Genomic DNA, 13,080 nt, shown 5'->3' on the forward strand with positions numbered 1-13,080 from the left:
TGCTATAAAACACAACCAAAAATTGTTGCCACGTATCCCCATCTAAGGGTCTTGGCGGATACAAGCACAATCTTCCAACTATGCAAGAATGAAGCATAATCTAAATCACCTGCGTTTCGTGGAGTTCGCTGCTCAATGTGTAAGTTGCTAGCGTAGATTTTCAAGTGATTATGTGGATTTTGATGCTCAGCGCATATGCCCGGGTTGGGCATCTGGAGCAAGCAATGTCCTTCACGACGATGGGCAGGGTGCCGTTCGGGACGTGGATTCAGGCTGGAGCTGCTTCGTGTTGGCGTTGGCTGGAGCTGAAAACTTCAATTTCACAAGAAAAGGGAGAGCGAATGGACAAGCAAAGCGCATCTCAAAGGAAAATCACCCCCAAAATTGGAAAAAGAACAAAGAGAAAGAAATCGTCGTCACCTCCAGCTCATTTCTGGAGTGGCAAGCGCTCAGGCTGCTGAGCCGCCTACAAAATAGTCAAAACAACATTATTCATGGCACCAAGAATTCCATCCGGATGGTCTAGCGCATATCTCAGGAGTCCAAGAGCCGCAGGTGCTGCGAGCCAGGTCTTGAAGATGCGCTGGTTGCATGTCCACATTATCCGGAACCGCTGAGACTTCCAAGCCGCTAGGAGGAGCTCGCTCTCGGACTCTCTTTGCGCCCTCGATCGGAACCTCTGCATCGATAGATTGCTTTAGACAAATTGCCGCGTCGGCAGTCCCGGAGAAATCGGCGGAGAATACCAACTGGTTTTTTACGGACAGCCACTTGGTGTCTGTCAATGCCATTGAACGTCATCTTCGAAATCTGATAGCTCGGTCTAGGTGTCACGAACTGTAAGATCAAAGTTACCTTCCTTTGGATGTCGAGAATGGGATCGAGCTCCATTTCTTCCATTTTTAGGGTTTCAAGAGATGGCTTTCCCTTTTGTTGGGTACTTGTTTAAGCGGCTGTATCCGCCGCCTCAATGGCAGTTGATAGATGTTCTCCCACAAGCCCGATCCCTGGTATGCTATTTTTCTGGTCCTTGTGCTTGGTTTTTACCTTGAATCCCTTGCAGCACAGCGCGGCTGCCATCGAGGAGAAGATGTATGTGGTGGGAGGATGCTCCGCGGACCGATACTTGAACGATGTGCTGGTGAGTTTAAGTAGCGTGGATCTTTCTCAAGTTCTTTTTATAACACTCTCGTGGAGGTTTTGGACTTGGGAAGCTTGAAGTGGTCGACAGCCCAACCTTGTCCCGTGTCGTGCGCCGGCCATTGCCTGGTGAGTTGACGCTATTCAAGTTGTTTCTAGCGGGCTTTGCTTAAACACAGTCGACGAGCTTTGCAGTTAGCAGGTGGAAGAACGCTCTTTCTCGTTGTTGGCATTCCGTCTGATGAAAAGATGCGCGGTACTGTGTGGGTCTTTTGCTTTCCTCTTTTCTCATGCCTTGGGCTCATCAATCTCCGTGTGTGCAGTCTATGAATTTGACACGAATATCAATGAGTGGTCACTTGTGGAAACGGCGGGAGACATTCCGGTAAGCATTTCAAGACTGTCTCGTTGTATCTTCATGCGGATTTATGTAGGCTGCAACTCGTGGTCACTCCGCCACCCTGGTCGGGAGCAAAATATGGGTGTATGGCGGTGTGGACTTTCAGGGTCAGCTGCAGCCTCGGGTACATGCACTCGACCTGGAAAGCAAGCAGTGGGAGCTGGTTAACGCAAGGTACGCAGATCCAATACAAAGATCGCAGTTCCATACCTCCATGTGGCAGTGGCTCCATCCCGCCACCGCTTGCTTTCCATGCTGCGGTGCATAAAGGCGATCATCTCTACCTTTTTGGAGCTGGTTCATCTGGCTTTTGCAAGAACCTATACGCACTGAATCTCGTAAATGTAAGCACGGAGTCTTATTATATAGCTCTGATCAAGTGGCCAAAATGTTTGCAGCGTCAATGGTCCTGGTATCCAGATCAAGGTCCGACCCGCGTACCTGCAGCACGTTTTGCAACTGCTGCCACTGGAGACGAGTGCTATCTTGTTGGTGGTAAGTTTAATTCTTCCATGCTCCGACTACCTCTTATATCTATCTATACACTAGGCGCTACAGAAGAAACCATGCGACTGAACATGGAGTCTTTGAAGTGGACCGTAGTGTGCGCTGAACCTCGTTTGGCTACTGACGTAAGTGCTTAAGTTTCATTTGTTTCTTCGTACGGAGGAGATCACTTGTGTAACATGTAGAGCCTGAGCATGGTGCACGCGAGAATCAAGGGTCGAGGCGCTCTGATTGCTTCAGGGGGAAATCCGGTATGCGTTTTTATGTGTTGGCCGCTCACCCGACTTCTTGCCTGCAGTTTAGCGTCTTTCTACTCAAGACTATGAAGTCATATCCAGTGCTGCCGCATCCGATGGGCAAGTGCCAGGTCAGGGGCGTAGACGGGTCACTTCTGGCGCTGTTTGATATTCCAGACGCAGGGGAGCAGGCTCTTGAGATTACAGACAGGGCGTGGAGGAAGGTGGGGGACAGAGGCTTCTTGGTGAGGGACGGCCGTCCTCTGGAACGTAACGCCGCCATCTTTCCCGGAGACGAGCTAACATTCCACCGGAGTGATTCTGTTGGAGTAGCTAGCATTCAACGTAACAGAACGTGTGAGGTCCATCTCATGACACTTGAAGACTGTAAGCTTGTCCTCGCCCGGGTGAAGATCGAGGTTATGAGAGGGGAAGGGTGGCTAAACCCACGGGAGGAAATCGAGTGCGAAGCCTTCGCAGGGTGGAATAGCAGGAGGCCACGGGAGATGGTAACGTACCTGGAGGAGCATGCCAAAGTTGGCGATCTTTTCAGGCTGCCGCATGTAGTTGACGGCGATGGCATAGACTTCGTGCAGGAGATATGGAGCTCGACCGCGGGTGAGGAGTTCCCCTACACCCTCCGCTTCGCGCTGGACGTGATGCTCGTGTACATGTGTGTGGCCGAGGACGTCATCATTGGCTACTCTATCAAGGAAGAGATTAACGAGCTGCACATATGGAGGGCGCTCGTGATGTTGCTGGGAGTGAACATCAAATGCCGCACCCTCAAGCCGTGGGTGGTGATCACGGACCTCAAAGACGAGTGGCACTTCGCGTGGATGGACTGGCCACGCATGTACGTGTGCAAGGCGCGGAGCAGGAGCCAGGGACTGGGGATTGTCCAGGACCTGTGCAACGACTACAACCTGGTGACATCGCCTGAGACGGCCGGCGTGCTCTCGAACCTGCCCAGCGTCTACACTCGCGCTTGCTCGGGGTTCAAGTGTGATTTTGATGAGGAGACACGGCTGATGTTCTCCCCTCACCCGGTTGCGGTTTGGAGGAACGACACACTCGAGCCATATAGACCTGAGGGGGAAGGGTATTAGCTTATCAACTTTGGTGGTAAATGTTTTAGTAGCCAAGTTTGAGGCTCTACTTCCTTTTTCGTCCTGCAACTCTATCCGTTGCGCTACAAGGAGAACGCTGGTTTCCAACACTACAGGGAAGCTGATTTCTCAAAGTTTCTCATGGGAATGAATTGCCAGAGAGCGAGCACTTCCAAAAGATTCATCAATAGTCCAGCTGACGAGCAACGCAACATAAAAGATCTCTCAATCTTCCTACGAAGGTTTCCTGAAGCTTTGGCAGGGGCTCAAGGATTACATCAAGAAATAGCTTTGGACACGGCTGGTGGATGCTAAACACACTCAGTTTAATGCAGAAGTTGGAGCTTGTTTGAGAACCACCAAAATCAGCTCCGAATCGCCCCAGCTCTTCCGCGCCATGCGGACAACATCACATTGATCAGCGTCGCCTGCGGAATCTGCTCGGGATCATCCCGGAGCACGGATTACCCGAGGACACTCCCCTGGGCATCAATATTATGTTTGCCAAGTGTGGGGATTAAGATCTTCGACAGAAGCAAGCAGGAAGGAGAAAGCACAACCAAACATGCCGCTACACTTCGTGGTGGCTTCATGTTCGCCCAAAAGAGGCTGGCTCCCAGTACACACAAAAGCAAAAGCGCTGGCTCCCAATACACACCAAAGCGGATCGCATTTACCACCAGAAATTCAAATTCAAACGAAGTATATCCACAATGATTCCGTGTTTAGGGCTAGGGTTTAGAATGCTCGCCGCGGAGTCTCGCTAGCTGTTGAATCTGGAGCAGTCCTTTCGGATTTCTCCCTGGTTTCCAGTCTTGACGCCGACGGCTCCCAGGTTGTCCATGGCGGTGGCGAACGCGGCGAAGAATGCGCCCTGCTGGCCGGCGTATGCCGTGACGAGGCCCCTTGTTCTAGCGTCGCTGTGGAGGATTTGGTCCGAGGCGAGCACCGTGACTCCTCTCACAGCGTTTTGGTAGTAGACGTTGTCGAATTTGGCGGGGGTGGTCACGTCGTTGTTGGCGACCACTCTTGGATCCACTGACTGGGGGCAAGTGAGCCGCAAATCCTTGGCGAAGTTGGGATCCATTGCGGGATCGAATTGGTGAGTGCTGTTGAAGTTGTAGATCCGGCTCATGAATTCCTTGCAGTGAGCGAAGCCGATGGTGTGAGCTCCTGAGAGATTTCTTTGGTGAGTTTGATAGAGGAAGGAGAAGGGAGTTCACCTGAGAGAGCCACCATGTCCGTTTGAGAGAGTCCTTTGGAAGCGAAGAGCTTGGTGAGCTGGTCGACCGATTGCTCGGGCTTTGGCAAGTTACCGTCGACTCTTGAAGCTTGCGAGATCTTTCCATCTTTGCGGCCTTTCCTCACTGTCCAAGATGGTCCTCCTGCCTGCCATCCCGACAATCAATGCAAGAAAAAAATTCGGAGAACAAAGACCAAGAGAAAAAAAGGAATTTTTTTTCCTTGGACACGAAGATAAGATGGAGGAGAATCACTCGCCAGCACAACGAGGTCCCTGGTCGCAATGGCGAGAATGTCCGCGCAAGAGACGATCCCGGGGCACTTCTCCTCAACAGCAGCTTTGGCTTTGATGACCGAGTCGAAGCCATCGCCTGCCAGCGACAAGTTGATCTCGGAATCCTTCTCTGCGCTGTTGCTGGCCGTGGAAGCGATGAGCACCGAGGCATCGCATCCCTGCGGCCGAATTCCATTCGAAAACTCAGACTTTTGAAGGGGATAGAACTTACAGGGAGATTGGACTTACATCGACAAAGCAGTCGTGGAAGAAGAGCCGCAGCGTGCCAGGGACGCTGTTGGGTGTGATCTTGAATTTCTGGAGCATCACTTGCTGGATGATAGACTCCACATTGGGGCAGGAGCTGCTGTAGTAGCCTGGAGAGAGCTGGGCATGAATGCCGGATCCAAAGAGGAGTAGCAGCAGCAAAGCAACAAGACAAGAGGCCTGGACTGGTACTAGCATGGCGCTATCTCTCGACTACTCAATCAGCTCAGAGGGCTCTCTCAGAGGCTTTGCTTGCGAGGAGCAAATGGGAAAAAGGGGAAAGATCTACTCACGCAAGTCTAGGAGGAGAAGAAGAAAGAGGACGTAAGATATAATGAAGGAAGCTGGAGGAGAAATGCAAGGACACCCGAGGGAAAGACAAGCGCTGGAATTGAAAAGAGGCCAAAACTACCCAGCGGCGACGTCTGGTTCTTTCCAGCTGTGGTCAGCTTTATATCTCCGACTCTGTGTCTGGAACGTTTGGACGCTCGAGAACGAAGACTGATACCCGCGGCCCCACGCTTGGATCTCTGCAACAATCCTCGACGCGTAACTCCGTCTCCGCGAGATCATTTTTTCTGGGATTGCGTGAGGGAAAGTTACCAGTTCATGGTTTCCAGTTTTCTCTTGTTTATTGCTGGAACTTGACCATTCTTTCATCTCTTTGTTTTCTGACAGAGTTTGATGGTTTCCAGGTACGTAGCGTTCTTTGTTTACTGCAGAAACGGCATTTCTTTGATTTCTTGCAAAGTTACCAGTTCATGGTTTCCAGGTACGTAGTTTCTCTAGTTTATTGCTCAAACTATCTCTTTGTTTTCTTACACAGTGTATCTCTTTGATTTCTTACAGTTCAAGGTACGTATTTTTCGTTGTTTACTGCTGAAGCTTCTCACTCTTTTTCTTTTTACTCGTGTGCTTCCAGGGGCCCTTCGAGCAAGGTACATGGAATGAGCTGCTTAACAGCTCATTTTTCTACGGCGCCCCGACTTTTATATTCACGGACTGGTGGACGAGGGAAATAGAATCTCGAGGCCCGGTAGATGCGACAAAGCGGCAAGAAAATATGAAAGCTTTTTGATCCCGCGGTGGTGGTGGCGGTGGCGGCTAAGCAAGCGGAACCTACGCAGCAATGTTGATTGAGAAGGAAAGGCGGCAGCTTTCTGGAGAGAGTGTGGTACTGGTACATAATCTTCTGGTCAGTAGGCTTCTAGAGGCGAGAAAAAAGCTCGCAAACAGGGAAGCGAAGAGAAAAAGAAGAGTGAAGGGCGGCAAAGAAGATGAAGGAAGGTGGAAGTGAATTTGGAATGGGACGTGTGGTACCGTCTTTAAAAGCATCACCAGGACATAACAGTATGGATTGGGATGGGAAATGGAGGATGGAAAGATGGACCACAACAACAACACCACGCACGCGGAATGAAGGATATAAATGGGGAGAGTTTGGTTCTATTCCTCTGGGAGACACTTTATGCGCTTGAATCGAATATTTATCGTCGTGAAGAACCGCAGCATCAAAGCTTGGCACCCACTCACGCAGAGGTGGGTCATGGTTTGTTGTTGTTTAATGCTTCTACCTCTTAGTTTACTCTTACCGTTTGTACAGGTACTGAAGAGTCTCGGACAAACAGGCAGGTTCTCGTTTTTCTTTTTCTTTTTCTTTTTCCAGGATTCTTTGCATGGAAACTGTTGCTGATGACGATCACTTTGCAGAATAAACAGGACCTTCCGTTTCCATGGCGAGGAAACGTGTCAGGTCGCATGCAAGGCTCGCCGTAGCTACAAAAAGGCCAGCTTTGGGACTAATCCATCGCTCATCAGTGCGCGCGTTTGCTGCGACGTAGCCATCCCACCGGTCAAAGGGGAGTTTCTCGTTTTTTTAATTCTTTTTCAACATGTCGTCGGACAGCGCGCAGGGAAGGAAAGAGGTATTGTGTCTCTGTCTGCTTTCGTGTGTTATCTTAACTCCCAAGTGTTTCGTTTATCAGGAGCTCAAGGGGAGTGCTCAAGACAAGATGGACCAAGCCGGTCAGAAGAAAGAGGTGAAGTGTTTTCTTTTCTCTTATTGTTGTTTTCTGTTTATTCTTCTCTTTTGTTTCACTCCGAGAGTGTTGATGCGCAGGACATGAAAGGCACTGCTCAGGAAAAGATGGAGCAAACCAAAGATCAAGCCAGCGGTATGTTCCAGCAGGTAGAAACAATTCTTAGCTGAAAGACGATTGACAAACTATTGGAAATTTTGGATCTCACAGATGGGAGACAAGGTGAAACAGGCTGCGGATAAAACGAAGGAAACTCTGGCTGGAACTGGAGATAGGATGACTGCGGACAACAAGAAGGCGTAAACGAATGCTCCAAAGAGTTGAGAGAAAATAAGAGACCTTATGTGCGAATGTTGTCAATCGTGACCCAACGATCATTGGAATTTAGTTGTGGTTTTACTGTCTTAGGTTATATCTAAATGGATAATCCTTTTAAAAAGGTGGAGAGCAGCTCAACACACCGACTCGCTTTATCGCATAGCATCCCAGCAAAAGGTCGAAGTTTGCGATCTCAGGTGGAGGATTTGGCACGAGGCTGTTCGTCACGTCCTTGAAATGCCCACACCGGATGTTGTGCAGCTCGTAATCTTTGCTGGTGATTACCATAGCCAGAATCTGCCACCCTTTTCCTTTGCCTTTAAAGCCGCCAAAAAGTTCGTTGATACTTCTTTTGATTGACTTGCACTTTGCATCTTGACTAAAATGCTTTCTTGCAGGATGGTACCAGCTTCAATTCAGATGCGAGCGAAGAAGCACTTGCAGGTAAATGCAACATGGTGGAGGCGGTGGTGTTACTTCCCTCAACTTGCCACAAACACTCATCCAAGATGCGGCCAAGCTGTTTGACAGAAGCAGTATGCGATCTTGTTCATATCTGGCTGCTGATTCATCTTTGCGGCAAGAGTTACGAGCAGTCGATTGAATGGCTGGTTGATTTTGAGAAGCATGCAGATCTACACAGTGCCTTGGTGATCTTTACGAGGAATCATTACATCTTGGATCCACCATCAAGGTTCATGCCTCGGAGACTCGCGCAGTGGTTCGACACGGTCCTGAAAGTACTGGCTGGTGATATTGATCTCACGCCTGTTGTGCGCCAAATGTGCGAGGTGACAACAGCATCATGGAGCTTAGCTTTGGATGAGATATCGATCTCTACAGGAAGTGATCGTGAATGATGATCACAGGGATGGAGAATGGCGATGCCATCAACAACTCTCAAGCGCGAGGAGATGTCAGAAGAGTATACTGGCTGAGGAGTGACGAGAGTGTGACAATAGGACGCTTGATCCACAGTGGGCCATGACCACCAAAGGCATGAGCGACCATGCGGAGCTCCAAGAGCTGCGCGGCTCCACCACGAAGTCATTCGTGGAGCACGTCAAGCGTCATGCAGGATCAGCCGATGGTCAAGCCGTTGAGCAGCTTCCTGTTGCAGTAACCATAATTTTTGGAAGAGCGTTTGCTGGTATCTTTGTTTGCCTGTGCGAGAACGCTCACTGGGAGGAATCTGGAGTAATGAGTTCTCCTTGGAGGAGCTCGGGGAAATTACTGTGTTGGCCACCCAGGGCTCGAAAAGAATGCAATGTGGCTGATGGCTTCTGTCAACGATATTATCGTTTACTTGATAGACGTGAGTATCTTTTGTAGAGCTTCTCATTCTTTTTGGTTTTTTTACATGCTGCAGCTGATTTATGAAGATGTCTACAGCGAGGCATCCTTTTCCCTTCCTCGCAGTTCTTGGATAAGAGATTGTGAGTAATCAATTTCACTTATTCAGGAGGCTGAATCTTCTTGTTGAATTTCCAGGCCAGTCTTTACTGTTTTGCAGGCATGTTGCAGAGGACAATGAAAAGGGAGTTTATCTAGTGGAAGAAGAAAAGTAATAATGGAAAACTCACGGACCTTTTATTCGAATCAGTCTAAAAGAAAACCACAGTCATATGTGAGGAAAAAACTTGCAAGGGATGATGATTTGATAAGCTTAGTCAAGAAAAGCTAAGTACTGCCACCAAGTATGGCTCTGCATTCCAGTTCTAGGCATGATCTAGTTACAAGAGTTTTTTCCAGCTTAATCCGTGTAGAACTTGCATAATCTCGGCTGCATTGAAATACAAGGCTTACATGCCAGAGAGCCCTGGTATATAGTATGGGAGTGATACATTTGCAAGAGGAAAGGGGAGAGGAGATACAGCAGGAGCAGCTAGACCAAGACGGAAATGAAGATGATGACATCTCCATTTTTTAGCAGGCTTTAACTAGTAGTGAGCATGAAGCGTTCTTTGATGACAAATCCGGTGGAGAGCTCTCTGAGTATGAGGAAGATGATCAGTCCGCCAATGCCGACGAGTCTACAGCAGAAGCTGACCAGATGGAGCAATCCTCAGAAGTCCAAGATGCCAATGCTTCCAATGAGAACCTGCTAAAACTCAAGATTCTATAACTGTCGAAGTTATGCATGAAGCATCGCTACTCAATCCAGTCTCAAAACAAGCTTTCCAGCCTTCTATTTGGGGAGGACACTGAACATGAGACTGCCTCGTTATACAAGGTGTTGTGGCGATTTCCAAGTGAGTGGGATGAGTGTTTGGACGGACGATAGCTCCCAACTTCACATGCAGCTGTTTTGAAGATCTACAAGTCAGTGGGATACAAAAATCCAGTTCGATGGCAGGAGAGAAGAGCAATAAAACAAGTCATAAAGCGAAAAACTTTCCCCAAGTGAGCATGCTGAGAAATGTGACAGTTGTGCGTAGAGGCGCAACAACATGATCCCGCTAGATGTTCTTCTAATCAGCCACACTTTAAGGCATGCAATTTAGCTACGAGCTGAAGGAACTCTAGAGGCATACTAGCAGTGATCCAAGATGTGGTATGTCTGGGATGGTGACAAGTTCCAGAGGTTGCGAGATTTCTTTGATCCATCAGATAGTTTTGAGTTACCTATCCGATGCTTGACCTGTTCACAGCCACACCAAGCTTTCCCAGATAGGTGTGAGGTGATAACTTGGGATGTAGAGAACAGGATTTCCAGGTTCCAATGCTTTTCATGTGGCGAAGATAATATTGCTAAATGAGCTGCAATTCAAGGTGATCCCAAGAACCTCCTTCTCCAATGCCATTGGGATGGTTTCAACATTTCAAAGACAAAAAACTCTCTAAAATTATTTGTATGATTATGCTTTATGATCTAATTTGAATCTACTTTCTGCAGTGCTACAGAGTTTTGGATCCTCAATGCTGGAAAGTTTTTGAATCTCGGGCCTTTTCCAATTGTTTTTTGTGCCACTGAGGAAGTTTGATGGGAAGACAGTAAGTGAGGTTGTTCCAACAATAGTATCCATCATCGTGGGTGAGCTTGAAGAGCTGTTCAAGCATGGAATTCAGGTGGTGGATGGCAAAGCTGAGAAAGCATTCATGCTGAGAGCAATGCTCATGCAATGGGCTGGATATTACAATGCACACTGTGAGGTTGGCAAATTCGTGAACAAGGGAATGAATGGACGTTGCAAGTTTGTGTTTTCATTTCTCCTAGCAATTGTGTTTTAATATTTGTATCTTCTCTATAGGTGTATGGTGGAAACTAGTCTTATCCCTGGATCATCGATATATGCCTTCAATAAAGGTAAGCTCGCTTTCCTGCTGCTTGCCTAAGTACAAGCTCATTCTTGCGTGCATTTGACAATCCTACAAACTTGAGAGACCCTGGAGTGACAAGTACACAATCGCTATGATCAATAAGATTGCATATTTTAAGCCTTTTATTTTCAAGGAGGAGCCCATTGTGGAGGTTTCACTCCCTATATGGATTCAAGACTCACAAAGATATGATCGAGGATGAGCTTCATCTCTTTGCATTGGCCTTCAACAAGGATTGCATTGATCTAATTTTCAACAATAGGAACCTCTACCAAGATGTCAAGGCTGCAACCGAGTATGTCTTGAAGTGGCCTGTTCTTTCTAGTAGCAACCAGAGGAACAAATGCTTGTCTTTTAAAGGTGAAGAGTATATAAAGGCTGTGCATTGGCAGCAACAGGGTGGGTAGCAACTGTTCCAGGCAGTTTTTAGAAGTTTGCGAGCTCGCGATCTAGATCACAGATGTTGTTTTCAGCATCTCAAGGGCTGGCTGGGACATGTGGCTAGTCGAGGCAATGAAGCAGCTGTGCTTAGCATGGGGAAGTTTCTAGATGGCATCCTCGAACATGGACCACTGGAGGTCTACTACTTAAAGAACCTAGCAGCAACGATTATGTTACAAAAACTTGTGGGTGCATAATCAACTTTTGCCACGCAAATGAGCACACAACATCATCGACTCTAAGCTTCAATACATGGGAGCTCCCTCCGAGATGGATATAAATGGTGGCCGGTTGAAAGTTCAATTTAAGAAAGTTGCTCAAGGTTTGTGGAAGTTGAGGCATGTTTCGGATGAGCGACACAAGAGCCTTCTTAGCAAAGGATTGTCATCTCAAGGGGCAAAGAGATCCACGAGCAAATTCCAGATGATATTGCTGGTGAGTTTTTCAATTGTTATAAGTGTTGGAGATTTCACCGTGTGACATTCTAGGCGAGCTTGGGTGCTCTGAAGTTTCAGAGTTTTCGAGTAAGATTAAGAGGTGTTTCTCCATGACAACTTTATTCTCAAGGGAAGTTGGGGTTGCACTAGGGGAAGGTGGAGTCAATTTTTATGTTTGAATGTGAGACAACAGCCTCCAGCTCTACATGAGAATGAGATGCTACCAACAAACAGACGAGCTCGATAGAACATCCTATATGCCACTTTGTTTCTAGGAAGCCTCTGTGACAGAGTAAAGAAGTTGGACAACATTACTGGTTTGTTTTTCCCAGCTCCATACCCTGGTGGTATCAAGTTCATTGGGTCCAAGCTCGACAGGATCTTTAGAGAACAAATCTTGGACTTTGGACAACTTGGATTTGTGCCGATCTATCCCCAAGTGAACAATGTGGTGCAATGGATGGCAGGAGATTTCGGTATCGTCACAGCTATTGACAGAGAAAGTAGAAGCCTTCGGATGATTCCACTTGACCACCAAGCTGGGCAGCATATTGCAGAAGAATGGATATGATGGGATGATCTTATAATCCATCCTCCCACATGATGTGAATGGAGGGATTCATCTCTTGTAGTAGTGGAGTTTATTCATTGTTACATTCAATTACTGTATACATATTTTGGATTGCAATCAACAGTTATAATTCATGGAAATTTTGCAAATTTCCCTGAGGAATTCCCAATTTTCAAGAATTCCCAGAAATTCCAACAGAAATACCCGGAATTCTATCGGGAATTACTGGGAAACCAAGTTTAGTTTCTTTTGCCGGTCGCCAGCGGCCTCCTCCTCCTCACGCCTTCAAATCCGATCGGGCCATCGCTTCCCCCAAGGATGAGCCCAGAGCCGTTGGTTATCAACGGCATAGATGGTTTCGAGATTAATTTTCTCTTTTATTCTCTCTGAAGCGAGCGCGAAGAGGAGAGACTCGCGATCCAAGCACCGCCTTATTTGCCGCTCCTCCTCTAGAAAATGCCCAGGAGTCACGTATGAAGCGGCGGCACAAGTCCAGGGACACGAAAACTCTCATGAACTCGAGCTCCGGTTCACGATTCCCAGGTTTGCAGCTAAATTCTCAAGAGATCGTTGTGTGTCTGAACTTAGCGGGACTGGCCTCGGCTACTTTGAGTTCCTCCAAGTAAGTCTAGATTCTAGCGTGGCGTTTGTTTTGCTTCCAGTGGACTTGCAGAAGACTTGGACGCTTGGCCAATATGGTTTCAACAATGGTGCGCAGACAAAGAACTCTCGACAAACTTCCAGCGAACTTGATAACTTTGCGCAACTTTGAATCTCC

General features: G+C 47.8%; 3 protein-coding genes across 5 annotated transcripts; 2 read left to right on the forward strand and 1 right to left on the reverse strand.

The window, feature by feature from the left end:
• The first annotated feature begins 917 nt into the window (after window positions 1-917).
• LOC9657132 lies at window positions 918-3,435 on the forward strand. Its single transcript, XM_002987110.2, has 11 exons — window positions 918-1,010; window positions 1,064-1,141; window positions 1,198-1,269; window positions 1,336-1,396; window positions 1,464-1,525; window positions 1,575-1,714; window positions 1,764-1,884; window positions 1,939-2,035; window positions 2,090-2,172; window positions 2,233-2,298; window positions 2,346-3,435. Exons 1-11 carry the CDS (start codon window positions 918-920, stop codon window positions 3,390-3,392), a joined length of 1,920 nt encoding a protein of 639 aa, XP_002987156.1. The 3' UTR covers window positions 3,393-3,435.
• A 626-nt stretch (window positions 3,436-4,061) lies between these two features.
• Window positions 4,062-5,850, reverse strand: LOC9656038 (peroxidase 73). The gene is made up of 4 exons (XM_024661051.1): window positions 5,158-5,850; window positions 4,893-5,087; window positions 4,616-4,781; window positions 4,062-4,565 (listed from the first exon to the last, which is right to left on the reverse strand). The coding sequence occupies exons 1-4, from the start codon at window positions 5,371-5,373 to the stop codon at window positions 4,156-4,158; spliced, it is 987 nt and encodes a 328-aa protein (XP_024516819.1). The 5' UTR covers window positions 5,374-5,850; the 3' UTR covers window positions 4,062-4,155.
• A 29-nt stretch (window positions 5,851-5,879) lies between these two features.
• Window positions 5,880-7,619, forward strand: LOC9656039. 3 transcript variants are annotated; one of them, XM_024661052.1, is made up of 8 exons: window positions 5,880-5,947; window positions 6,002-6,030; window positions 6,098-6,714; window positions 6,779-6,807; window positions 6,886-7,100; window positions 7,161-7,214; window positions 7,295-7,363; window positions 7,425-7,619. In XM_024661052.1, the coding sequence occupies exons 3-8, from the start codon at window positions 6,538-6,540 to the stop codon at window positions 7,454-7,456; spliced, it is 576 nt and encodes a 191-aa protein (XP_024516820.1). In that variant the 5' UTR covers window positions 5,880-5,947; window positions 6,002-6,030; window positions 6,098-6,537; the 3' UTR covers window positions 7,457-7,619. The 3 variants fall into 3 exon arrangements, with proteins under 3 accessions (XP_024516820.1, XP_024516821.1, XP_024516822.1); XM_024661053.1 differs by having other exon boundaries at window positions 5,911-5,947; window positions 6,025-6,030; XM_024661054.1 differs by having other exon boundaries at window positions 5,947-6,030; window positions 7,295-7,349.
• The last annotated feature ends 5,461 nt before the right edge of the window (window positions 7,620-13,080 follow it).

Source organism: Selaginella moellendorffii, unplaced genomic scaffold (assembly GCF_000143415.4).
Source record: "Selaginella moellendorffii unplaced genomic scaffold, v1.0 SELMOscaffold_79, whole genome shotgun sequence".
Taxonomy (NCBI): Eukaryota; Viridiplantae; Streptophyta; class Lycopodiopsida; order Selaginellales; family Selaginellaceae; genus Selaginella; species Selaginella moellendorffii.